Genomic DNA, 27,845 nt, shown 5'->3' with positions numbered 1-27,845 from the left:
TCCCACCAGCAATGCACTAGGGTTCCCATTTCTCCGCATCCTCTCCAGCACAAGTTGTTTGTTGATTTGTTGATGGTGGCCATTCTGACTCGTGTGAGGTGGTATCTCATTGTGGTTTTTATTTGCATCTCTCTGATGGCTAGTGATGTTGAGCATACTTTCATATGTCTATGGGCCCTCTGTATGTCTTCTTTGGAGAAGTGTTTGTTCAGGTCCTTTGCCCATTTTTAAATTGGGTTGTCTGTCTTCTTGGTGTTGAGTCGTATGAGTTCTTTATATATTTCGGAGATCAACCCCTTGTCTGAGATGTCATTGGTGAATATATTTTCCCATACGGTTGGTTTCCTTTTCACCTTGCTGATGTTTTCTTTAGCTGAGCAGAAACTTTTTAGTTTGATGTAGTCCCATGTGTTTATTCTTCCCTTTATTTCCCTTGCCTTAGGTGATATATCAGTGAAAATGTTGCTACGTGGGATACCTGAAATTTTCCTGCCTATTTTTTCCTCTAGGACTTTTACAGTATCATGGCTTACATTTAAGTCTTTGATCCATTATGAGTTTATTCTGGTGTATGGTGTAAGTTGGTGGTCTAGTTTCATTTTTTTGCAAGACCCTGTCCAGTTCTCCCAACACCATTTGTTGAAGAGGCTCTTTTCACTCCATTTGATGTTCTTTCCCCCTTTGTCAAATATTAGTTGACCGTATGAACCTGGGTTTATTTCTGGGCTCTCTATTCTGTTCCATTGATCTATATGTCTGTTTTTATGCCAATACCAGACTGTTTTGAATACAGTGACCTTATAAAATAGTTTGATATCAGGTATTGTGATTTCTCCTACTGTGTTCTTCCTCAAAATTGCTGTGGCTATTCGGGCTCTTTTTTGGTTCCATATAAGTTTTTGAAGTATTTGTTCTAGGTCTGTGAAATATGTCATTGGTAATTTAATAGGGATTGCATTGAATCTGTAAATTGCTTTGGGTAGTATGGACATTTTAATGATGTTGATTCTCCCCATCCATGAGCATGGTATATGCTTCCATTTATTTGTATCTTCTTTAATTTCTTTCTTCAGTGTTATGTAGTTTTCTGAGTACTGGTCTTTTACCTCTTTGGTTAAGTTTATTCCTAGGTACTTTATTTTTCTTGTTGCTATGGTAAATGGGATTTTTCTTTCACTTTCTATCTCTGAGTTTTTATTGTTGGTGCATAAAAATGCCTTCGATTTCTTAATATTGACTTTGTATCCTGCTATTATGCCGAATTCACTTATTAGGTTGAGTAGTTTTTTTTTGTGGAGTCTATAGGGTTTCCTATGTACACTTCTACTAGTTCTTGTAGCTGTAGGGTTAAATTTTTTATTAGAGATTCTTCTAGCTTTTTTAGGTAGGCCTGTATTGCTATGAACTTTCCTCTTAGGACTGCTTTCACTGTATCCCATAGGTTTTGGGTTGTTGTGTGTTCATTATCATTAGTTTCCAGAAACTTTTTGATTTCTTCCTTGATGTCATTGTTAACCCATTCATTATTTAATAGCATGTTATTCATTCTCCATGAGTTTGAATGTTTTTGAGTTTTTTCTTTGAGGTTGATTTCCAATTTTAAGGCATTGTGATCTGAGAAGATGCTTGATATAATTTCAATTTTCTTGAATTTGTTGAGCCTCGTTTTGTGTCCTACCATGTGGTCTATCTTTGAAAATGTTCCATGTGCATTTGAGAGGTATGTATATTTTGCTTCTTTGAGGTGAAAACTTCTATATATATCGACTAAGTCCATTTGATCTAGAGTGTTGTTCAGTGCCTCAGTATCTTTGGTGTTTCTTTGCTTCAAAGATCTGTCCATTGTTGACAATGGGGTGTTAAAGTCCCCTATTATGAGTGTGTTGCTGTCTACATCTTTCTTGGAGTCTTTCAAAATTTTCCAAATATATTTGGGTGTTCCTAAGTTGGGTGCATATACATTCATAAGGGTTATATTTTCTTGATGGATTTTTCCCTTAACTACTATGAAATGCCCTTCTTTGTCTCTTTTTATGGACTTTGCTGTGAAATCTGTTTTGTCTGATATAAGTATTGCTACCCCGGCTTTCTTTTCATGTCCATTTGCTTGAAATACTTTTTTCCATCCCTTTATTTTCAGTCTGTGTAGATCTTTTTTTCTAAGGTGGGTCTCTTGTAGACAGCATATATGTGGGTCATTCTTTCTAATCCATTCAGCTACCCTATGTCTTTTAATTGGAGCGTTTAATCCATTTACATTTAAGGTTGTTACCGATAAGTACTTATTCATTGTCATTTTTCCCCTTTGTACTCGTGTTCTTCTCTGCCTCTCTCTGTTTCTTTATCTTCTTAAAGCAGACCCTTTAGCATCTCTTGCATTGCTGGTTTGGTGGAAATGTATTCTTTTAGCCTTCTTTTGTCTTGGAAGCTCCTTATTTCACCCTCCATTTTGAATGAGAGCTTTGCTGGGTAGAGTATTCTAGGTTGTAGGCCTTTGTGTTTCATTGCTTGAAATATTTTTTGCCATTTCCCTCTGGCTTGTAGTGTTTCTGCTGAGAAATCTGATGATAACGTTATTGGAGCTCCCTTGTATGTTATTAGTTGTTTCTCTTCTTGCTGCTTTTAGGATTCTCTCTTTGTCTTTGAATGTTGCCATTTTAATTATGTTGTGTCTTGAGGTGGGCCTGTTAGGTTTCATCTTCACTGGGACCCTCTGTGCTTCCTGGATTTGCGTGACTCTTTCTCTCCTCATGTTAGGGAAGTTTTCTGTCATTAGTTTTTCAAAGAGGTTTTCTATCCCTTGCTCGTCTTCTTCTCCTTCTGGAATTCCTATGATACGGATATTATTACGTTTCATGTTGTCTTGCAGCTGTCTTAGAACCTTTTCAGTCTTGTTCAGTCTTTTTTCATTTTGTTGCATTTTCTCGGAGTTTTTGTGTACGTTGTCCTCCAGCTTGCTGATCCGATCTTCTGCTTCCTCTAGCCTACTTTTAATTCCTTCTACTGTGTTCTTCAATTCAGAGGTTGTTTTCTTCATTTCCTTCTGGCTCTTATCGATAGCTTCTATGTCCTTTTTCATGCTCCTGTAATTCTCTGTGAGTTCCTTGTAGTTTCCCTGGAGTTCTTTGTAGTTTCCGCTGAGCTCATTCAGCTTCTCCATAATCCATGTTTTGAATTCCGTATCTGATATTTTGCTCCCCTCTATTTCATTTAGCACTCTCTCTGGGGATTCTACCTTTCCTTTTGATGAGGGGTTGTTTCTCTGTCTCCCCATTTTTGTGATTCCTATTGTTTATTGGTGCTTCTTAGAATGATCTGCTCTTCCTGGATCTGCCTCTGGTATCGTCAGATCATGTACCAGAGTGGCCCTAGGCAGCCTATTGGAGACTTCCAGGGATCTACTGCCTTTGTCTGTCTTCTTTAGTTTTTAATCTACTCAATCTGTGATTAGCCATCAGACTAAAGGACCATGGGTGTGGCAGTTTAATTCCTGTAGGCAGGGCTTTTATTTCCCCTTAGTCTTACATCACTTGGAGGGTAATGGTCTGTCTGCTGTACTGGGGCTGAGTCAGCACTGGCTGGTCCTGGGAGGAGGTTAGTGTAGCTTCCACTTACTCCTCCGCCCTCTTGGATCTCCGTCTGTGTTGTCCTTGATGTTATTTCTTTAATCTGTGTGGTTGTATTTCAGCTACTCTTTGGTGGATCTTTTTCTCTGGTTAGTTGATTGAGAGTCACTCTGCCCACCTTGTCTTGAGATCTTTTGTGGAGGTGCTGCTAAAACATAATCACACAACCCAGGCAAGAAACCCACACCCTCCAATATCTCCCGCAACTACAATCTCGCTGTAGGCTGCAAATGAGCCTGTATAAATATACTTGTGGAGATACTGGGACTCTAATTTTGTAGGAGAAACAGATAGGATTTCTTTTAAATGAAGGAAGGGTAATTTTTGAGCTTGAAGTTGATAGAGTAATAATATTAGCAATTGGGATCAAGGTTATGTAAGAGAGCAATTAACACTTACACTGTATGTTTGAAAAGGAGGAGAGGGTTACAGTGTGGAGTGAGAAAGTGGAAGTGTATAGTATTAGGATTATATAATCGGTATATGCTATATGATTAGCGTGGGAGGGAGGATAGACACAACAGACATCCAGGCAGACAGACAGCCAGAAATTGAAAGAGAGGTCTGAGGAGGTTAGAAGGTAGGAAACAAATTGAGAAAGAATTTTTCAATAATAAAAATACAGAGTAGAAAATAGCAAGACAGGAAGGGAGAGAGGAAAGAGAGAGAGAGAAAGTAGAGAAGAGAAGGGTAGGAGAGAGAATGCAAGAAGAAGTGGAGGAAGAGGAGGGGGGACTGGATTAAAAAATTTTTTAAATTATATATTATAAAAAAATTAGAAGATTAAAAAATGATAAAATTGCAATATAGAGGGAAAGAGAGAATATATAGAGAGAGGAATAAGAGATGGGAGAGCAAGAGGATGGGGGAGGGAAAGAACAGAGAGGAGGGAAGGAAATCAGAAGGAAGAGGAGATATTAGGGAGGGAAAGATTGAAATTGAAGAGTTGACAAAAGATAGGATGAAGGAGAGAAATACAAGAGGGAGAGAAAGAAGTGAAGGTATGGGGTGGAAAGAGGGAAGGGGTAAGAATGGGAGGGTGAAGGGAGAGGGGGATAGATGAGAATTATAATTTGAATATTAAAAGATTAAAATATAAAGTGGAATAGGGAGAGAGAAAGAAAGAGAGAGAATATTTATAGGGAGAGAAGGAAAATAAGGGCAAGGGATAAAAAACGAATGTAGACTGAAGGGGACAAAATAAAGAAAGAAATTTAATAAAATTGAAGGTGCTTAGCACAGAGAAAGGAGAGAGAGAGAACGGGAGAGAACTTAAAACTAAAAAGTTAACTGAGAATAGGATGCAGGGGAGACATGCTAAGGGGAGAGAAGGGAGGGAAGAGGAGGGGAGAAAAGGAGAGAGAATAAGAAAGGATGGGAGGGGCAGTTAGAGGGATAGTGAAAAATAAAAGAATGAGAGGATTTTAACTCAATTCAACTTTTAGGCACAGTCTCTGGGTATTTTTGATTTGTTTATTTTTTTGTTTTTCCTTCCTTCCTTCATGAGTCCGCTCCTATTCAAAATTCCATGAGTTTCAAATCTTTTCTGGTTGGTTGGCTGGCTGTGGGAGGGTTCTGCTTGATTCTGGGATTGCTAGTCTTTTATTCGTGGGCCTACCGCCGCTCTGCTGTGAGCTGCGTTTAGTTGTCCCCTCCTGAGGCAGCCTCAGCCCTCCTCAGGCTTGTCCAGCTACTCCTTCCCACTGTTGGGCCAGCCTGTGCCTGCCAGCAACCCCCACCCTGCCTCCAGTCGTGTCTCTATTCCCAGGCTACAGCTTCTGCTCTCTTCCCTGTCTATATGCCTGCGACCCTACCTCTCTCCCTGTCTCAAGATCGTCCCTTTTTTCTGCAGGACTCTGGCACAGTCGGTCAAAGCGCCGGGCCCAGTGGCACTTTCCTGCCCAGGGCCTCTCCCCTAGTCTGGAGCCCTGCAGCAGCTTTCCCGCGTGGGCTCTTCTCCTTGCCCCAAAACTGTCTCTATTCAGAGCTACCGCTTCCGCTGGCTTCCCTGTCTATAGGCCTGAGCGCTCTATCTCCCTCCCCACCCCAGCACCGTCCCTTTGTTCTGTAGGATTCTACTGTGGTCTGTCAGCGCAGCGCTCTCCTACCCAGGAGCTCTCCACGAGTCTGGAGCTCCGCAGCAGCCTCTCCCTGTGGGCCCTTCTCCCCACCCTAAAACCATCTCCACTCCAGAACCACAGCCTCCGCTCTCTTCCCTACTTATACACCCTGTGCATCCTATTTCTCTCCTAGCCCCAAACCCGCCTTTTGTTCTGTGGGATTCTAGCACGATTGCTCAAAGCACCGGGGGCATGCACTTTTCTCTTGCTTAGGAGCTCTCCTCCGGTTCGGAGTTCCACAGCAGCTTTTCTGTGCAGCCCGTCTACTTGCCCCAAAACTGTCCCTTTGTTCTGTAGGGCCCTAGCGCAAGTGCTGCATGCGCCCGGAGTGCCGAGCTTTCGGTCGGAGATTGCAGCTGAGGAGGTTTCCCTCTAGACTCAGATCACACAGTTTCTCCCAGTCCTGGTTGTTCACTGTTCTCTCCCTTTGCTTTTTTGGCCAAATCCTCTCCCTAACTCCCTACAAGAATTCACTTATCGGTGTGCCCCTAGCAGGGGGAGCCTCCAAGGAGCTCCAGGCTAGTGAGCTCTCTGGCTTGTTACTACAGATGCACAGAGTCTCGGAATGACTCAGCCTGCAGTGTGTGGTAAACCCCTCCACCCCCCTCCACGCTGCTCCCACGCTCTCCTCCCCGTTCACGCTATCGTTCACGCTATCGGAGATCCACACTCACTCAGTCACTCCTCTCCACATTCGTTCCTGGAGTCTCTCCTTAACTGGAGCCAGCTGAGAACACTGTCCCTGCTCCGCAGCCATCTTCCCCTCCATATTTTATTCTTAAATACTCATAACAACTTTTATTGATGGGATGTTAGCGCCTGTTAGTCACCACTAATTTTTTCAAAGCAGACTCCAGCACCTGTCTTATTTCCTATTCCACATTGCTGTTTATGTGGTACGTGTCTCCTTCACACCCCACCACTACCACCAATGCACTTAAATGAACATCCAGCCTAAAGTGAGTTCTCAATAATATTTATTAAATGACTTAACAAAAGCATTGGAATTGGAGAAAATTGGATTTCCATCTGGCTTTGCTATAAATCATCCACATGACCCTGAACTTAACCTTTGTATGTCTGTTTTTATTTTTGTAAAATGGAGGTAAAAATGAATGATTACTTGGATTACTTTAATGATTCAATGAATAATTAAAAAGCACAGTGTCTGAAGCTTATAACTACTTGATAGGTGATACTTTTAAATATCTTAAATATTTAAATAGTAAGTATTATTCCAGTTTTTTCTTTCATAATTAGAAAGTATTACAGAATACAACATCTTAAATCTGACAATAATAAATAACTAGAGTCACATACCAAAAACAAATAGGGGATTAGAATTAGATTTTAGAGATTCTTAGGAAGTCTTTTCTAGATGAGAATTCAGAGGTATGATTAAAATAATACAGAGAACCTGGTTCAAATCAGCAGAATTTCTGCTATTAAAACATTTTGATCTTCAGTTTCTTTTTTCTCTTAAGTGAGAAAAAAATAATACTCCTCAGAGGATGCTAGTAAGAAAAAGTAAAAGAAATAGTCTCCTTCAGTCCATGTAGAGAAGAGGCAGGACATGCTTGCCTGGAGGCATCCTGGTCCCAAGGCTGGAGACTGAGAGGTGGTCTCTCGTCACCATAAATCGTAGCATGTGGGGATAATTGCTAAAGATAGTACCCGACGGGGTTTCCTATTTAGTCAGGCATAGGATATCTAAAACTTGGCTACTTTATCCACTATAGTTTGGTTTGGAATGTAGAAACCACTCTAACTATTTTACAGAGAAAGTAATTTAATACCAAGTATCAGAATAATTGGAGGAGGTGACGAAAATGGGAGAGTAAAGGTCAGGACAGTCTCTGCCAGCTTTCAGCTAGCTGAATGAACGTACAAGATGCCCAGGAAACCACTATCACTGAATCACAAGTGGACACCCCAAAACTCTTACCCACCCCCACAGTTGCTGTTGGCCGAAGACCATGTAGCTACTCACCACCTTCCAATCATCGCGTGAGCCCCTCTCATTGATTAGAACAGAAGCCCAACCCCTGGAGGGCTAGGAGGGAGGGGAAAAGTATTATAGTTCCAGGGCTCTACAACACTGGAGAAGAAGGAGAGGGGAACAGGAATGTTAATGAGAAGCCAAAACTAAAGACTAAGGGTGAGGAAGTGAGGAAACCTCTAGATTTGAAGACAAGAGTGTCAAATAAAGGAACTCAATGGCACAGCTAAGACTAACTCCCCAGGAATTTGGGGCTGATTAGCAGCCCCATCTTCTCTTCAGGAGAAAAGTAGGGAAAAGCCACAGTGGCATCATGGTGCCCAGTGCAGTTAAGTGATAGACTTCCCAGATGACACACATACTCATCTGTTGCTGACCCTTCCCAGGACTTCACACCCTCAAGGCAGCCCCTAGACTAACCTAGATCTACTGAGACCCCAATTTTGAGGTCAGAGCACACTGGTGGAAGACAGCTGGGTTGAAGCTAAAAAACATTTCACTTGAGCGTTTATTAATGCGGCCACTTCTGCTAATCCCTGGTGCAAAAATATTATGTGGAAAGAGAAGGAAAAAAAACCCAAAACTTTTAATTGCTTTCATCTTTTACATATCCACTGTTATTCTGATTGGCAAAGTTTCATTAAAATCTTAGTTTAAGTCCATGTTATAAGCTTGAAAGACCTTAAAACCATCATCATTAATTTAAAGTTCTTTTCCCTTTTTAAGGGAAGCAAACAATTGTGACAGGTTTTGTTCTCAAGAATACCGCACCAAGATTTGTATATACATGTTCTCAGAAAGATAAGCTTTCCATTGTTGTAACAAATGGAATATATGTTTGAAAAGTTCCTCTGAGAATCTTAGTTCAAAAAATCCTGCCAGCTTATTTTTTAATGCTAGCACCATAAAAACAGAGCTGCTTATTGAACTCAACTTATTACTATCCTCAGGGATAATAAAAGGAGCCAAAAAGCAGTTTACTTAGAATTATCCTTATAGTAGTCAAGTTTATCTGTGGGTGTTCCACCATAAATATGGAGAGAAAAACCTGCTGGCACTTTAGAAAGAATATGCCACACATACAGTGGGCTAAATCTACTGTGGTGGTATTCACTATTTTGAATAGAGAATTAAAAGACAATAGAATAACTCTACGAATGGTTTATAGACCTCTTGTTCCATTCCTGATTCCAAATGAACCAAAATTAGGCCAAGTGAAGACAAGGGATTTTTAGCAAACCCCTAATAAATCTTGCTAGGGTTATATGTCTCCTAACCCCAAATCCAAGTTGGGACTGGATGCCTTACCAAGCCTCTGGTAATGGTACAGAAAAAAATGGTTAAGATAAATTGCACTGGGAGATGATAACACACAGGTATTCAGAGAGGAGGGAAGTCTATCTAATGGGCTGCTACTGTTCCAGCTCTGTCCTTTGTAATGATCTGAGGGCATAGGCACCATTGGAAGCCTTTACTGATAACAGCTAGCATTCATTTTCAGGCACTGTTATGAATATATAATCCTTTAAACAAGCCTATGGAGTATTATTGTCATTTTACAGTAGAGAGAACTGAGGCACAGGGAAATTAAGTGCCTTGCCCTTACAGGTGGTAAGTGATCGAATTGGAAGTAGCACCCAGGCAGTCTGATGCCAAAGGTCATGCTTGAAATCCTTAGGACACCTGTCCCAAATTGTGAAGTTAGAATGTGGCTATCCACATGCTAGCATCAACTGCTATATAAATTTGCCAATAGCAAATTTCCTAATTCTTGTCCTAGGTATTGGGTTGGCCAAAACGTTTGTTTAGTTGTTTCTGTACGATGGCTCTAGTAGTGCTTAGTTGTCTTTAACTTCATTCAAAACAATTTTGTTAGATTGTATTGTAACAGCTGTCATATCAGTGTGCATTAAAAAAAAAACATCACAATTGGTGAATTTTTGTGCAGGTATTTTAACATTGAAAATGGAAGAAAATATGCAACATTTTCAGCATTGTGCTTTATTATTTTAAGAAAGGTAAAAACACAACTGAAATGCAAAAAAAAATTTTTATGCAATGTATGAAGAGGGTACTATGACTGACTGAATGTGTCAAAAGTAGTTTGTAGTTTCTTGGTACTATTGATATTTTGACCAAATAATTCTTTGCTGTGGTGCTGTCTTATGCATTGGAAGATGTTCAGCAGCACCCCTGGACTTTACCTGCTAGAAGCCAACAGCAGGAAATAGCCAACATACTCAAAATATCCAAATCAATAAAGTTATTGGTGAAAATGAAAAATGTCTTTTATTTTATGGAAAAAACTAAACGGACTTTTTGGCCAACCAATATTTGATAGGAGCTGCTGGAAAGACATGAAATTATGAGTTGCTTCCCAGATGAATATTAGAAGACTTCTGATAAAATCTATTAATTCTGAAAGACTTGAGGTCAGGGTCCATATCTACTCATTACTCACATCACTTTCCTTTTTTTATGTATGCATAAATCATTCTGGCCTATTTCAGCACAAGTAGGATGAGGAGATATTACAGCAGAGAAGTCAGTGATTCTGCCAGACCCTGTACGTAGTGGCATAGGCCATTTTCTAGGGAGCAATCTTTGGGGCAATCTAACCAGTCCTTTGCTGAAGTCAATAGACCCCAGAAATACTAAAAACTCCAGTTACCCAGCCGGACAGAGTGCAACACCAGGGAGGTTATACATCTCAGTTTGTCTGGGACAGTCTTGATTTACTCCTGCTGTCTCTGTTCAATTACAAATATCACTCACTTTCACTTTCAAAGCCTTTCAGTGTGAACTGTGAGTAAGTACATGATCACTCTGAATATCTGCATGTCATCTACCGTTATGCACATATCAAGGCAGATGCCTCAAGTTCCTGGCTCCTTTGGGGGGGGGGAGTTGAGATGCTAGCTGCAGCCTTTAGAAATCAGGGACTCAACAGTCCTGTGGATACTCACATCTAAGCAGAAAGCCTGACGACTTCAAGGAGATCTGAGATTATGTGACCACTTTTCCCTTCTAAAGTTTTTTCAGAAGGTTCCAATCTCAATATAAACTTTCAGAAAAATGTTTCTGTATATCAATTTTTTACATCAATATGTAGAACTATTATTTTTTTAAAATTGATCCCAAAGCTATTATTTTTATGACCAACATATACCCAAGTTAGTTCTTCTGTTCCTCAAGATTGTTTTTTGTTAGCATAACAGAAAATGCACACAGCCAGACTATACATTTACATTGAAAGGGATCACTGAGGAAATTAGGGGAAGTTTTGATTGACAGGGATAAATAATAACATCTGAGCCACGATTCCAGTTCATCAGTCACAAGTTCAGGCAGCCATCAAGAGTAGGTAGGTGGGCAAGAAGAATCAAGTCCAGCCCATCTGTCCATGCATCCATTGAACTTTTAAAACTCACTTATTTTAGTGTGGAAATCTTCTGAGAAGACTCTCCAAGCATGCCTGACTGACATCTCTAAAAAGGCTTGCAGCTTAGACTATTATTTAATACCCTATTCATTTTCAGTTAGATAATAGCACAACCATATACTGGCTAAGGAGCAGAAGAGTAATAAAGAACTGTGCAATTCAAGAAAAGTCTTACTGTTAGGGAGAGGTTGGAGAGGCCAAATCTAAGCATTGCCTATATCGAAAATTTGATGAGGCTGACTGTATACCAGGCACAGTTTCAGCCTACTCTTTTTTCTGTTTGTTGGTTTATCCTGCACAATATCACTTCAACATGACTCCTCCACATTCCCATCTCACAGGCTGAAACCTGGAGAGACCTCCAAATTCACATAGGATCTGACCCCCTATTCTAGTGACAACTTAGAAAAGGTGTTGAGCAGCCTTCCATGTAACTATATAATTTAGATCATCGGTCTGCTCTCCCAAACATTCAAAAGGCACAGTCACTGACAAGTTCACATCAAAAAGCTTTTAGGCTTGTGGTTCTGACAACTTGAGTGCAAGTGTCAGACTCCGAAGAATGTATTAAAATTGCAATAGCTTAAATTTCTGTAACCCTCAAATCTGAGACTAAGGTGGCCAAGAGCAAAAGACAACATTAAATCCCACCAGCGTGTATCATTTGAGTAAGGTCCCTGTGGCTCTGGAATGTACACACCCAAATATACATCTAGTGCTGATCCCAGCAAGCCTTTAAAATTCACTCATCTCTGGCTCACCTCACCTCCACCTGGATTATTTTAAACTCCCTGTGAAGCTTCCCCAAAGAAGCCTGAACTTTGGATCATTGTGGTATGGGCTGGGCTATGGGAAGGAAGCCAGAAACTTGATTTTGAAAATAATCTTACTTCAGCCAGATTCCAGCCAGAAAATAGCTTTTCTTCCATCCTAAAACTGAATTTTAAATCTGACTTTGTGTAATGATTTCTTTTTCCTCCTACTTGACCCGCACCAGAAATCTTTCTCCTTATCTTCATTGGAGAGGTTCATGGGCCCTTTTCCCTTAGATTCAACATGGGTAAGAACTGTGAAAGCCAGACACTCCCCAACCCTTGTGGTCCAAACTATTTTGTTTCTATAGCAACTGAGAAGAAATCATTTCTGTTAGGGATATCCCACTCACAATTCAAATATTAAGGATGAAAGGCACAGGCAACACATCACTGTTGTTTCTTTTTCTTCTAGAATTCACTCTTCCACATTTTCTAGCTGCCATGAGAACAGCTCCATTCAATTCCAGCCATTCTTGCTTTGCATCCTCACTTCTGTGATTTCTCAGGATGCATGAAAGAATTAAATCCATCCATACCTTGATGCACTGAGTTTTTCTTCTCCACTTCAAAACAGATTCCTCTAACTCTTTCTCTTCAGATTGCGTTTCCCAGGCTAAAACTCTGTAAAAACAAGTTTGTCCTTTAACTCCCAAAGGACACAGTCACAAGAACTCCTCATTTGTCCCACGCTGTGTCAGAGATTACCATTCTTTTTAACATCCAAAAGCAAACAAAAGTGTAAATATTTTACTCCAATAGTCAACAAGGACATATTTATGTATCACAAAGCATTTTTCATATGAACATGCATTTAATGATTAAAATAAGCTTTCATGAACATAATATTTAATTTAACTTAGAGACTTGAGGAAGAGGTGGTGTTCCATCCTGTTGCAAGTAGTAATTTTGCCTAGCATTTGTTTAAAATAATTAAAGGGGGGAGTATGGTACAATAGCTTTAGTTTTTATGAGGAGATCATAGTATATCATTTATAAGTATAGAGTACATTGTTCTAAAGTATTTTAGCCTCGACCTACAGCTATAACTTGCTTGTGTTTAAACTTTGAAGAACAGGTTCCTATTATAAGTGTTGATTCTATAAAATAATATAATTTATGAAATCAAAATATTCCAAATTATAACAATAAAACTTTGTCTACTTTACCCTTTGTCTATTAGCAATAAGATAAATTAACTGGAAACCAGGGGTGGAAAACCTGGATCATCCTATTTTCCTATGACCTAAGGGGCATTGATCCTAGTCTTTCTGAACAGAAAATGATCTTCCAGATCTTACTAGTCCAACCATAATAGCTAGATATCACTTCATCTTTTTGTTCCTATAGAAAGAAAATATAGAGACGAAAACATTTAGAGAAAATAAATCATTTTGTTACTAGAGAAATAATGGATCTTTTACCGACCCAGTAAAGAATTATAGGTCAGTGAGCCTATTAGTGTGCATGCAAAGTTTATTAGTGAATAGGAGAGTAGAAGAAAGGGTGGCCAAAGGCCAAGGTGGCAAGCTTGCCCTAGTGTGGCCTGTAGCCCAGTGGCCAGAGAACCAAGAGCCGAGAGAACAAGTCCTTTGTTCTGAGGACTTATACAGTTGGCTGGATAGGGTGAAGAAGTTACATACTGATTGACACATAAAGGTGGAGCCAGCTTTTCTCAGGGGATATGACTACCCAAAGTTAGGTATGTGTAATGGTCTGTTAGCCTGAATCCTTACCTTGTTTCAGACTCCATTTGTTCATCCTGTTGTAAAACAGATATGTGACAGGAGGAAGTTAATTAAAATTGGGGCAGTTACCCTAAGTTATTTATGGGCTCTTTCTGCAAGCATTAGGGTCTCTCTCACAAAGCAGGTAGTAACCAGACTAGGTAATTAACCAAAGTTGTTTTATGGCGTTTTTCTTTGTGAACCATTTCCTGCCTTTCTGGACTTAAGATAAAAGCATAGTGTTAAAGGCTTTGTTCCCAGATAGTGGAAAGGATGCATAGAAATTCAAGGACTTTCCTCCTCCTATGATAACACAATGTTTCTTGTGATGATGGAACACCTGGCAATATTACCAGACCAGGCCAGGACTGCTGGGTTAGGGGGTGAGACATGTTTCCCTCTGCTTCTAGCCTACTCTATTAAGTTCTTTATTTCCCCTCTGCTACTTATTCTACTATAACAATTTATCCAAAAAAACAGTCTGCAATGGAGCCATATTTCAGAAAAATTTGTTCTTTAAATAAAAATACATGTACTTTTGTAAAATCATAAAAATTACCAGATTATCAAATTTAGTCTATTCATGGTAGAAAAAAGAGCAATATTCTCACACAATTATCACATTCAAGAAGGTCCTGACATAGTCTCAGTATCAGCATTATAAAAATTGAGGATAAAGATGTTTTTGTTAGGAAATCAATAGCTATGACAATTCTTAAGATTTAAGACTTGAACTAAACAGTGACTCTGTTCTTTGGTTGGTCTCCAGTTTAAAGGTCTGTTTTTGTTTGTTTGTTTCCCTAATTGTGGGATGTGACATGAACCTATACCTATAATGAAGATCTGCTAATGGGTCAATCTTTCTTTTAAACTCCAATCTATTTATAGAGGCTGTGGAAGTATGAAGATATGGGAAGGCTCATCTGTACTAAGTATAAGATATTATATTTAAACAATGTTTTTTTCCGTGAGCATAAAAAGAGTGAATAGACCCATTCCTGTCAAATACATTTATTTATTTATTTATTTATTTATTTATTTATTTGCATTTAGGCTTCAATCTGCTTTTCTTTCTTTTAAAAAATTGTTTATACAATTACAATTGTTTTTGCTTTTTCTCTCTTTTTCCACCTCCACCTAGCCCCACTCTCTACCCTCCCTAAATCAACCCCTATATTGTGGTTCTTATCTATGGATCATGCATAAATATTCTTTGATTAATTCCCTCTTACAGGAGTAAATCTGTTCTTTGTATTTATGCTTCTATTTATATTTTGTTCATTTGATTATTATGTTTGTTAGATTTCACATATAAGTTAGATCATGTGGTATTTGTCTGTCACTGATTGGATTATTGCGCTTTGCATAATATTCTCCAGTTCCATCCATGCTGTCGCAAAAGGTAAGGGTTTCTTCTTTTTTACTGCTGCTTAGTATTCAGTTGTGTAAATGTACCACAGCTTTTTTATCTACTCAATTACTGATGGGCACTTAGGCTGTTTCAAGCACTTGGCTATTGTAAATAGAGCTGCTATGAACATGGGGGTGAAAATATTTTTTTATTGATGTTTCGAGATTCTTAGGATATATTCTCAGAAGCGGAATGGAATCACTGGGTCAGAAGGGAGTTCTATTTTTAAGTTTTTGGGGATATTTCACAGTGTTTTCCACAGTGGCTGCTCCAAACTTCATTCCCACCAACAGTGCACTAAGGTTTCTTTTTATCTACATTGTTGCCAACAATTGTTTTTTGGTTTACTGATGGTAGTCATTCTGACAGACACAAGGTGATACATCATTGTGGTTTTAATTTGCATCTAATACCTTTTTATTTTTTAACCTCTGTGCTATTTGAATGTTGTTCTTTTAGATATAAATAAACTGGGGTGAAAGAGAAGCAACCTGCTAAAAGTTACACAAACAACACATAGGATAACAGACTTGAAACCAGGTGTTCTAACTAGTGATCCAGCAAACATGTGGTGAAGAAAGGGGAGGGGCCCTCATGAGTATTTGCTATGAACAAATTCTTTCCATTTTACTCAGCTATATAGACTTTAAGAATTAAAGTCATTATATTGAATCTTGAACTTATCTACCCAGAGTAATTATACCTTCTTCACATAATAGTTTTTTTTTCAATGTGGAGAGAATTAATTTTTTTAAACATCAAGTTGAATAATCCTTGTAGGCATCATACTCATTGAATGTTTATTGTATGGAGTCAGTCAATGGGCTTGCCAGAAGTCTCAGTTTGATTCTCTAAGTGCATTAATTATGTGAAGTGAATGTTGTTCCGCAAAACAAAAGCAGCCATTTCGAGATCATCAAGTTCTTGTCCCATGTTAAGAGTTCTACCCTCGGGGGAAACAAGATGGCGGAGGAGTAAGTGGAAGCTACACTAACTTCCTCCTAGAACTAGTCTGGATTTGCAATGTAATTTTGGAGAAATCATCTGGAATAACCAACCGAACACCAGCTGGAGAGAAGTCTTACAACCACAGAGAGACAGAAGAGGCCGCTACATCACAACGTGATCGGTAGGGAGTGCGGAGACGCGGAAGGTGCTGGCTGGGCTCACGTGGGTGGCAGCTAAAGGGACTGAGAAACAGCTCAGCAGCCGGGGGGTTCCCCCTGAGAAAGGAAGGGTCTAAACCCCCAGCTGAGCTTCCCAGCCTACAGCAACAGAGTGGAAAGTAAAATAGTATCCAGCTGAGAAAAGCGAAAAGCCACAGGGTTTCTTGCTAGCCGGAGAGAAACAGCTGGAGAAAAAGAGCTCTTAAGCGGATCACATATGAAAGTATTCTGCCCCCACTTACCCTGAGCACAAGCGGAGGAAAGGCAGAGAGGACTGGAGACGCTTGGGGAGAGTTTGGTGTGGTGGCTTTGAGGGGAGAGCTGGGGAAGCAGCCGGCCGGGTCCCAGTGCTGACTCATCCCCAGTGCTGCAGGCAGACCATTCCCGGCCAAGTGGCATCAGCCTGAGGGGAAGCAAAGGCCCTGCCTACAGGAATTAAGCTGCCACACCCACGGTCCTTAAGCCTGACGGCTAATCAGAGATTGAATAGATTAACAACTAATGAAGCCAGACAAAGGCAGTGGATCCCTGGAAGCCTCCAACAGGCTGCCTAGGCCCAGACTGGTACAGGATCTGATGCCACCAGGGACAGACTCAGGAAGTGCAGATCATTCTAAGAAGCACCAACAAACAATAGGAGTCACAAAAATGGGGAGACAGAGAAACAACCCCTCATCGAAAGGAAAGGTAGAGTCCCCAGAAAGAGTGCTAAATGAAATAGAGGGGAGCCAACTATCAGATATGGAATTGAAAGCACGGATTATGGAGAAGCTCAATGAGCTCAGCGGAAACTACAAAGAACTCCAGAAAAACTACAGTGAACTCCAGAAGAACTATAAGGAACTTACTGAGAATTATACCAGCATCAAAAAGGACATGGAAGCTATCAATAAGAGCCAGGAGGAAATGAAGAATATGATCTCAGAATTGAAGAACACAGTAGAAGGAATTAAAAACAGGCTAGAGGAAGCAGAAAATCGGGTCAGCAAGCTGGAGGACAATGTAGACAAAAACTCACAGACAGTGCAACAAAATGAAAAAAGACTGAACAAGACTGAAGAGGCTCTAAGACAGCTGCAGGACAACATGAAACGTAATAATATCCGTATCATAGGAATTCCAGAAGGAGAAGAAGAAGAGCAAGAGATAGAAAACCTCTTTGAAAAACTAATGACAGAAAACTTCCCTCACATGAGGAGAGAAAGTATCATGCAAATCCAGGAAGCACAGAGGGTCCCAATGAAGGTGAACCCCAACAGGCCCACTTCAAGACACATCATAATTAAAATGCCAACATTCAAAGACAAAGAGAGAATCCTAAAAGCAGCAAGAGAGAAACAACTAATAACATACAAGGGAGCTCCAACAAGGCTATCATCAGATTTCTCAACAGAAACACTACAAGCCAGAAGAGAATGGCAAAAAATATTCCAAGCAATGAAAAACAAAGGCCTACAACCAAGACTACTCTACCCAGCAAGGCTCTCATTCAAAATGGAAGGTGAAATAAGGAGTTTCCAAGACAAAAGAAGGCTAAAAGAATACATCTCCACCAAACCAGCATTGCAAGAGATGCTAAAGGGTCTGCTTTAAGAAGATGAAGAAACAGAGAGAGACAGAGAGGAACACGAGTACAAAGGGGGAAAATGACAATGAATAAGTACTGAAAGAAAGAAGGAACTTCTGCCATGTGCAACAACATGATTGGAACTGGAGAGAATTGTGCTTGGCAAAATGAGCCAGGCAACAAAAGAAAATTACCTTATGCTATCACCTGTTGCAGGAAACTGATGAACAACACAAACAAATGAGCGAAATTGAACCAGAGGTATGTAAACAAGGAATAAACTAACAGTAACAAAGGGGGAGATGGGAGGGAGAGAAGTGGTAAGAAGGGGAAGGGTCTAGTCAAAGAACATGTATAAATGACCCATGGACATGGACAGCTGGGTGGGGACTGAATGTGGGAGAAGGGAGGGACAGGGTGCAGCGAAGCAGGAGGGGAAAAAAAATTGAGACAACTGTAATGGAAAAACAAACAAAAAAATTTTTAGTGGGGGGAAAAAATGAAAATATAAAGAATGGAAATGCAAGTTCAGTGAATATTAGAAGGACAAGAATTTTCCTTCCGATAAGACAGTCCTACAGATTTAGAGACATGTATGTGGGTTATGATACATAAATTAACATGCATTTTCTGTTTTCAAAGGGCATAAGCCTACAATCTCATTACCTGAGTGATTGTCTGTACATATGGGCCTCACTTAATGCTGTCTGCATTGCTGCCTCCTGAGACTCAATGGTTTGGCTGAACTAAGTGGCTGGGTTGGTGAAGAATGGGGTGGTCTGTGGGCTTCACTTTAAAACTCGTTTCTGTTTTCTATCCTAATGGCTTGGACAGAAAGAGCCCAGAGGCCTGAGAGGGGGGAAACCTAAAATATTTCCCTCAGTCCAAACTAAGTATAATGGGCAAAAGGGTTTTGGACAGGTGAGATGTACCTGGCATACCTTCCTCCAAAGAAGCCCTTCTTTTCCCTAATGTGGGACATTGAAAAATTAATACCTGCCTTTTGTCATCTAGTGGTTATGGATTGAATGATATCCTTTAACCCTGTTGCCCCCAGAATACAACAAGGATGCCAGCCTGTTAAACCAAGCATGCTGTTGTCCAGAGACAGCCAACCAACCTGGAGTCTGCACGATCCTTCCCCATGTGGGAAGGCCACCCTCCCCTCCACACCCCCACTCTTATTAGGGATTTCTTGACCCACGGGTAGGTAAGACGACGACCATGTCCAGCTTGAAGCAGTTAGAGGAGCTCGAGACCTTAGTCCATTGTCCTTTATAAGATAGTAAGGGTCTTAAGTCTGAGAGGGAGGGATTGTTATTTTTTATTGTTAAAATATTTAACTAATTAATTAATTATTTTTAAATAATAATAAGAAGAATATATGAAAGGGTGGTGGGAGAGCTTGTATGTACGACCCATGGGCATGGACTTGGAGAGGGGATTGTTGGGGAAGGGGGGTGCTGGGCGGAGGGGAGCAAAGGGGAAAAAATTGGAACTATTGTAACAATATAATCAATAAAATATACTTAAAAAAAAAAAAGCAGCCATTTCAGCCCAACTTCTTTTGTAAAGGGTCAATTCTGTACACCCATAATTTGAGTTTTCAGTTTCCATTGGGTTTCTGGATAGTTCTTTTCCACATGATAATTACTTAGCCAAGATTTTTCTCTAGTTTTGCTTCATAGTACGCTGCTTTTTATGAAAATTCATCAACTATTGTGCTTCTTGCATCTTTTCCTCAGGAATGAATTGTCTTTCTGGCAAACCTAGGGCTTCTTACTCAGGTCAGTCCCATCACTTAGCAGTGGAAAGAGGCCAGAATCAATGTGTTATAAATTCTGGCCAAAAAAGCTGCTGCTCCCATTCACCTTTCTTTTTAGGTCTAACCCCAGAAGGCATGTCCTACAGCAAGAAGCATCTTCAGACCAGAAGGCCCGCAAGAACTGAAAGTTTATTGTAGATCACTCAAAACCACTGTGAACCCTGAATATCCTCAGCATGAGGTAATGCCACTTTAAAGTATTTAAGGTCTGTAAAGCCTAACTCTTTTGCTCATTCATGTTTAAACATTAAATAATAATTGGACTCCAAAGAAAGTTACTCTTGAACAAAGGTCGTAGCATCTAGTCCTTCATCACGTCTGGTCGCGGCAAAGGCGGGAAGGGACTCAGTAAGGGTGGTGCCAAGCGGCACCACAAGGTGCTGAGCGACAACATCCAAGGCATCACCAAGCCCTCCATCCGGCGCCTGGCCCGCCGCAGCGGCATCAAGCGCATCTCTGGCCTCATCTACAAGGAGACCCGCGGGGTGCTCAAGGTGTTCCTGGAGAACTTGATCTGGGACGCCGTCACCTACACGGAGCACATCAAGCGCAAGAGGTCACGGCCTTGGACGTGGTCTATGCGCTCAAGCGCCAGGGCCGCACCCTCTACGGCTTCGGCGGCTGAGTCCCCGTTTCTGCCTCCCTCGCCTCGTCCCCACCAAAGGCCCTTTTTCAGGGCCGCGAAAAAAAAAGAAAAAAAAAAGTTACTCTTAAAACATGTGCATGCGCTCATATACAGACACACGCACACACACATATGGTCTTGAGAGAAAGAATCTCTTTGGAGAATAATGAGCAGAAACTAAAGATAAATAGAAGAAAAAAACTAGTTTAGAAACTAGTTTCATTGGCCCTGTCATTACAGATAGCTACTCAGTGTCTCTCAGAGAGCATAGCATCATTGGTGTTAAAGTAAGCATCCAAAAAGGAAACTATAAAAATGACCTTAAAGTTTGCTATTGTTTTCCTTTAAAAATGCTAAAGAAATTAAGGTAGCTCTTTAATGTATTGCTAACACCCATTGTAATATAATGTAATATAAAATTGGGAGAAAATTTTGTCACAGCCTTAGAAGACACAGACTTTGTCTTTTTTTCTTTTCTTTTCTTTTCTTTTTATTTTTTGGTTTTTCAATTACAGTTGTCCCATTTTCCCCCCATTTCTCTCCCCCACCCAGCCCATCCCTTCTCCCAAAATCATATCCCTCCCCGTTGTCCATGTCCATAAGTCATCTATACATGTTCCTTGACTAAATCCTTCCCTTACTTATCCCCCTTCTCTCCCTCTCGCCTAGCCCCCATTGACTGCTATTCTGCTCCTTGTCCTATTTAGTTTGTTTGTTTGTGTTGTCCTTTAGTTTCCTGTATTAGGTGAAATCATATGGTATTTTTCTTTCTTTGCCTGGCTTATTTCACTAAGCATAATGCTCTCTAGTTCCATCCATGTTGTCACAAATGGCAGGAGTTCCTTCTTTCTTTCTGCTACATAGTATTCCATTGTGTAAATGTACCACAGTTTTTTGATCCACTCATCTACAGATGGGCACTTAGGCTGTTTCCAGCACTTAGCTATTGTAAATAGTGCTGCAATGAACATAGGGGTGCATAAGTTCTTTTGAATTATTGTTTTAGGATTTTTCGGGTATAATCCTAGAGTGGAATCGCTGGTTTAAAAGGCAGTTCCATTTTCAGTTTTTTGAGGTAATTCCATACTGTTTTCCATAGTGGCTGCACCAGTCTGCATTCCCACCAACACTGCAGCAGGGTTCCCATTTCTCCACATCCTCACCAGTATGTGTTGCTTGTTGATTTGCTGATGATGGCCATTCTGACTGGTGTAAAGTGGTATCTCATTGTGGTTTTTATTTGCATCTCCCTGATGGCTAATGATGTTGAGCATTTTTTCATGTGTCTATGGACCTTCTGTATGTCCTCTTTGGAGAAGTGATTGTTCAGGTCCTTTGCCCATTTTTTAATTGGGTTGTTTGTTTTCTTGATGTTGAGTCGTATAAGCTCTTTATATATTTTGGAGATCAGTCCCCTGTCTGTGATGTCATTGGCAAATATGTTTTCCCATATGGTTGGTTCCCTTTTCATGTTGCTGATGTTTTCTTTTGCTGAGCAGAAACTCTTTAGTTTGATGTAGTCCCAATTGTTTATTTTTTCCTTTATTTCTCTTGCCTTAGGAAATGTATCCGTGAAGATATTGTTACGTGAGATATCTGAAATTTTCCTGCCTATGTTTTCCTCTAGGACTTTTATGGTGTCACCACTTACATTTAAGTCTTTGATCTATCTTGAGTTTATTCTTGTATGTGGTGTAAGTTGGTGGTCTAGTTTCATTTTTTTGCAAGTCCCTGTCCAGTTCTCCCAGCACCATTTGTTAAAGAGGCTCTTCTCACTCCATTTTATGTTCCTTCCTCCTTTATCAAATATTAGTTGACCATAGAGGTCTGGGTTTATTTCTGGACTCTCTATTCTGTTCCACTGATCTATATGTCTGTCCTTATGCCAGTACCAGACTGTTTTGATCACAGTGGCTTTGTAGTATTGTTTGATATCTGGTGTTGTGATTCCTCCTGCTGTGTTCTTCTGTCTCAAGATTGCTTTAGTTATTCGGGGTCTTTTTTGGTTCCATATGAATTTTTGAAGTATTTGTTTTAGGTCTGTGAAATATGTCATTGGTATTTTAATAGGGATTGCATTGAATCTGTAAACTGCTTTGGGTAGTATGGCCATTTTGATGATGTTGATTCTTCCCATCCAAGAACATGGTATTTGCTTCCATTTATTTGTATCTTCCTTAATTTCTTTCTTCAATGTTGCATAATTTTCAGTGTACAGGTCTTTTATCTCTTTGGTTAAGTTTAATCCTAGGTACTTTATTTACATGTTGCTATCGTAAATGGTATTTTCTTTTTTTATCTCTGTCTCTGATATTTTATTGTTGGTGTACAGAAATGCTTTAGATTTCTGTATATTTATTTCGTACCCTGGTATTTTTCCAAATTCACTTATTATATCAAGTAGTCTTTTAGTGGAGTTTATAGGGTTTTCTAGGTATACTATCATGTCATCTGCATATGATAGTTTTACTTCTTCTTTCCCAATTTGGATGCCTTTTATTTCTTTTTCTTGTCTGATTGCTGTGGCTAGAACTTCCAACACTATGTTGAATAGGAGTGGAGAGAGTGGACAGCCTTGTCTAGTTCCTGATTTCAGGGGGAATGATTTCAATTTTTGCCCATTGAGTACGATGTTGGCTTCAGGCTTCTTATATATAGCCTTAATTATGTTGAGATATGCTCCCTCTATTCCCATTTTGCTGAGTATTTTAATCATAAATGGGTGTTGTACTTTATCAAATGCTTTTTCTGCATCTATTGATATGATCATGTGCTTTTTGTCTTTCATTTTGTTTAGGTGATGTATTATATTTATTGATTTGTGAATATTAAACCATCCTTGCACCCCTGGGATGAATCCCACTTGATCGTGGTGTATGATCTTTTGGATGTATTGCTGGATCCTGTTTGCCAATATTTTATTGAGGATTTTAGCATCTATGTTTATCAGTGATATTGGCCTATAGTTCTCTTTCTTTGTTGTGTCTTGACCTGGTTTTGGGATTAGGGTAATACTGGCTTCATAGAAAGAGTTTGCGGTTTTTTCCCTCTTCTTGGATTTTTCGGAACAGTTTGAATAGGGTAGGAGTAATTTTTCCCTAAATGTTTTGTAAAATTTTCCTGCAAAGCCATCCAGTCCAGGGCTTTTGTGTGCAGGGAAATTTTTGATTACTGTTTCAATTTCCTTCTTTGTTATTGGTCTGTTGAGACTTTTCACTTCTTCTTGATTCAGTTTTGGAAGGTTATATGTTTCTAGAAATTTGTCCATTTCTTCTAGGTTGTCAAATTTCTTGCCATACACTTGTTTGTAGTAATTTCTTACTATCATTTGTATTTCTGTGGTATCAGTCGTGATTTCTCCTCTTTCACTTCTGATTTTGTTTATTTGGGTCTTCTCTTTTTTTCTTCTTGATGAGCCTGGCTAGAGGCTTGTCGATTATGTTTATTTTTTCAAAGAACCAGATCCTAGTTTTGTTGATCTTTCAGATGGTTTGTTTAGTCTCTATGTCTTTTAATTCCACTTTGATCTTGATGATTTCCCTCCTTCTTCTTGCCCTAGGCTTTGTTTGTTGTTGTTGTTCTAGTTCTTGTAGCTTTAGGGTTAGATTTTTATTTGAGATTCTTCTATCCTTTTCAGATATGCCTGTTGCTATGAACTTCCCTCTCAGAATTGCTTTTGCTGTGTCCAATAGGTTTTGGGCTGTTGTGTGCTCATTATCATTAGTTTCTAGAAATTTCTTGATTCCCTCTTAGATGTCATTGTTAACCCATTCATTATTTAATAGCATGTTATTCATTCTCCATGAGTTTGGATGTCTTTGATTTTTTTCTCTGAGGCTGATTTTTAGTTTCAAGGCATTGTGGTCTGAAAAGATGCTTGATATGATTTCAATTTTTTTGAATTTGCTGAGGCTTGTTCTGTGTCCTATCATGTGGTCTATCTTTGAAATTGTCCCATGTGCCTTTGAAAAGAATGTATATTTTGCTTCTTTGGGGTGAAAAGTTCTATATATATCAGTTAAGTCCATGTGGTTTAGTGTGTTGTTCAATGTCAGTATACCCTTGGTGTTTCTTTGCTTCGATGATCTGTTTATTGTTGATAATGGAGTGTTAAAGTCCCCTACTATGAGTATGTTGTTGCTAATGTCCTTCTTGTGGTCTTCTAGTATTTGCTTTATGTATTTGGGTGCTCATATGTTGGGTGCATATATGTTTATCAATGTTGTATCTTCCTGCTGAATTGTTCCCTTAAGTATTATGAAATGTCCTTCTTTGTCTCTTTTTATTGCCCTTGCTTTGAAATTTGTTTTGTCTGATATAAGTAATGCTGCCCAAGCTTTTTTTTCATGTCCGTTTGCTTGGAATACTTTTTTATATCTCTTTACACTCAGTCTATATAAATCTTTTGTTTTGAGGTGTGTTTCTTGTAGACAGCAAATATGTGGGTCCTGTTTTCTTATCCATTCCATTACCTATGTCTTTTAATTGGAGCATTTAATTCATTTACATTTAAGGTTATTAGTGACATGTATTTATTCATTTCCCCTTGTACATGTGTTCCTCTCCTTTTTTGTTCTTCTTTTTCTTAAAACATTTCCTTTAGCATCTCTTGCAATGCTGGTTTGGTGGACATGTATTCTTTTAGTCTTCCTTTGTTTGAGAAACTCCCTATTTCACCTTCCATTTTGAATGAGAGCCTTGCTGGGTAGAGTATTCTTGGTTCTAGGCCTTTGTTTTTCATTGCCTGAAATATTTTTGACCATTCTCTTCTGGCTTGTAGTGTTTCTGTTGAAAAATTGGTCGATAGCCTTATTGGAGCTCCCTTGTATGTTATTTGCTGTTTTTCTCTTGCTGCTTTTAGGATTCTCTCTTTGTCTTGGAATGTTGCCACTTTAATTATGATGTGCCTTGGAGTGGGTTTTGGGGGGTTCCTCTTCATTGGAACTCTCTGTGCTTCCTGAACTTGTATAACTTTTTCTCTCATCAGGTTGGGAAAATTTTATGTCCCTCTTTCTCCTATCAGTTTTTTAATTCTATGCTCTTTTTCTTCTCCCTTTCTTATTCCGATGATCCTGATATTATTTCTTATCATGCTATCCTGTAATTCCCTTACATCTTATTCATTCTTTTTCAAACTTTTTTCATTTTGCTGTATTGTCTGGGAGTTTTTCTCTACATTATCTTCTAACTCATTAATCTGATCCTCTGCTTTGTTTAGTCTGCTTTTGACTGATTCTACAGTGTTTTTCAGTTCAGAGATTGAATTCTTCATTTCTTCCTGGTTCTTGTTAATAGTTCCTATGTCTTTTTTTTTATGCTGGTGTAGTTCTCTGCAAGTTCCCTGTAATTTTCTTGGAGCTGCTGGTAACTTCCTTGGAGGTTGTCATAGTTGTTTTTAAGGTTCTCGAGTATATTGAGCTTCTTCACCACATTGTTTTGTATTCCGTGTCTGACATTTGGGCTATGTCTATTTCATCTATTTCTCTTTCTGGGGATTCCTCTTTTCTTTTCATTGAGAGGTTATTTTTGCATCTTACCATGTTGGAGTCTTCTTGTTTGTCTTTATTTTTTGGGTTTGTCTGTTTGACTTTCCACCTTTGTGGTATGAGATTCTTTATGGGAGATCTGGGGGTTTCAGTGGTGCAGCCTCTTTGATCTCCTGAGCTTGATGTTCTTGGAGTACTCTTTATGTCATTTGTTTATGCTGTCTGGTTATATTTCAAATGCTCTTTGTTAGGAACTTTCTTCTGGCTAGTTGATTGAGAGTCACTCTATCCACTTTGTCTTGAGTTATTTTGTGGACATGCTGTTAAAAACATAAACACACAACCCAGGCAGGAGACCCACACCCTCAAAAATATCCCCCACCCTCTATCCCGCTATCGTCAGCCAAAGAGCCAGTATTAATAGAAATGTAGAGAGATTAGAGCTTTTATACTATAGGAAGAATAGATAAGAGTTGTTTTAGGGAGGAAAAATATGATATTTGAGAGAGGGGATGATAGATTAATAGTAGTTGAGACTAGGCCAGACAGTAGGTAATATTTACATTGTATGTTAATAAAAATAGAATAAAAGGGTGGAAAAATGCAGAATATAGTAAGAAAGTTGGATTGTATAGTATTGGATTTATGTAGTAATTATATTCTATTTATTTAGAGTGAAAAGGAGGCTAAACAAATAGACAACGATTAAAGAGGAAGGATGAGAAGGAGAGATTATGTGAAACGAATTAGAGATATAGTTTGTTTGTTTTTTCCCCTTCCTCTCTTTTCTTCTTTTTTCCCTTTTTTAAGAAAAACAAAAGGAATGTTTTTACTCAGTTCAGCCTTCGTGTGTTGTCTTCTTTTTCTGCGTCCCCAGCTGGTCTAGTGTGGCGGGTCAGAGGTTCTTGTTCCTTGCAGCAGCGGTGTGCACCCACGGTGGCCGGCACAGGGCATGCTCCCTTGGCGCCCACTGGAACCAGCTGAGGTGACTTTGTGCACATGCCCCTGCACACGCAGGGTGGCCCAAGAACTTGACTCTGTCCTGCTGAGCCGAGATCCCAGAGCTGGTCTCTGGCCTCCCATGGTGGGGCCCCAGACACTTGGGCACAGTGGAAGTGAGTCAGTGGTGCCTATTGAAGCCTGCTGAGGTGCTTCCGTGCTCGCGCGCCTGTGCACATGCAAGGCGGCCTGAGAGCTAGCCTTAGTCCCACTGAGCCGAGCTCCGGGCGTTGGTCTCTCACCTCTTAGGGCGGAGCCCCGGACACTTGTGCACAGTGGAAGTGAACGTCTGTGAGTCGCTGCCACCCGCTGTTCCCGTGCCACAGCCGCCTGCCATTCCCGCACTCATCTGGGTGGGCACAAGCGGAGCCTGAGCAATTGGTCTTCGTTCTGGCCCGGTGCCCACTGGAGCTGGCTAGGGGTGTCTGCGCACGGTCCTCTGCGTGTTCAGTGGGCCCTCCCTATGCCTTTTGGGGCACTGATCTTATGTTTGTTAGGGTGTGTCCGAGGGGCACCTGTACTTACGGCCCCGTGCACCTGGGCCAGTAAATGAGGGCACTTCCCTATGCGCTCCTGCGTGACCCAAGGGGAGGGTTGGGGAGTGAACGAGCACACCTCTGCGCTTGCACTCCTCAAGAATGTCCTACCACCACAAACTTTTCACCCCTCTCCACAGTCCACAAGAGAAAAATATAAAGGAGAATTATGTTCTCACTTGCACAGCAGTACACTGTCTCCTGTCCTTTAGCACCAATTCCACTTGGTCAAGTCCCGTCTCTGCCAGCAGGCAGAGATCCGCTCTCCTCCTGACTCCTCTCTGGGGTAGCCTGTGGTCACCAAAAAGCCTTTGTGTACTTCTAGCTGCAGCTTGGGCAGCCACCCCAGTCAGGAATCCCATCTCATCCCTTTTTCCTCCACTATCCTCACTAAACATGTTGTTCCCAGATGGTTTTTCTCTAATCCAGCAGTGCCAAGGCTCAACACCTGCCAGTGTCCATCTGCTCACTGAGATGTTCTGTCTGCAATTAGTCCAAGCTACA

General features: G+C 40.1%; 1 protein-coding gene across 1 annotated transcript; it reads left to right on the top strand.

Moving 5' to 3' along the window:
• The first annotated feature begins 7,624 nt into the window (after positions 1-7,624).
• On the top strand, positions 7,625-20,320 carry LOC150012824 (histone H4-like). Its single transcript, XM_090275188.1, is given in 3 exon segments — positions 7,625-7,753; positions 20,001-20,247; positions 20,250-20,320. Coding segments are annotated over 3 exon segments (447 nt in total).
• The last annotated feature ends 7,525 nt before the right edge of the window (positions 20,321-27,845 follow it).

The sequence above is a fragment of the Furipterus horrens genome, unplaced genomic scaffold (assembly GCF_987537825.1).
Source record: "Furipterus horrens unplaced genomic scaffold, mFurHor1.1.pri manual_scaffold_4, whole genome shotgun sequence".
In the NCBI taxonomy this organism is placed as follows: Eukaryota; Metazoa; Chordata; class Mammalia; order Chiroptera; family Furipteridae; genus Furipterus; species Furipterus horrens.
This window is presented reverse-complemented; position numbering and strand designations above follow the sequence as displayed.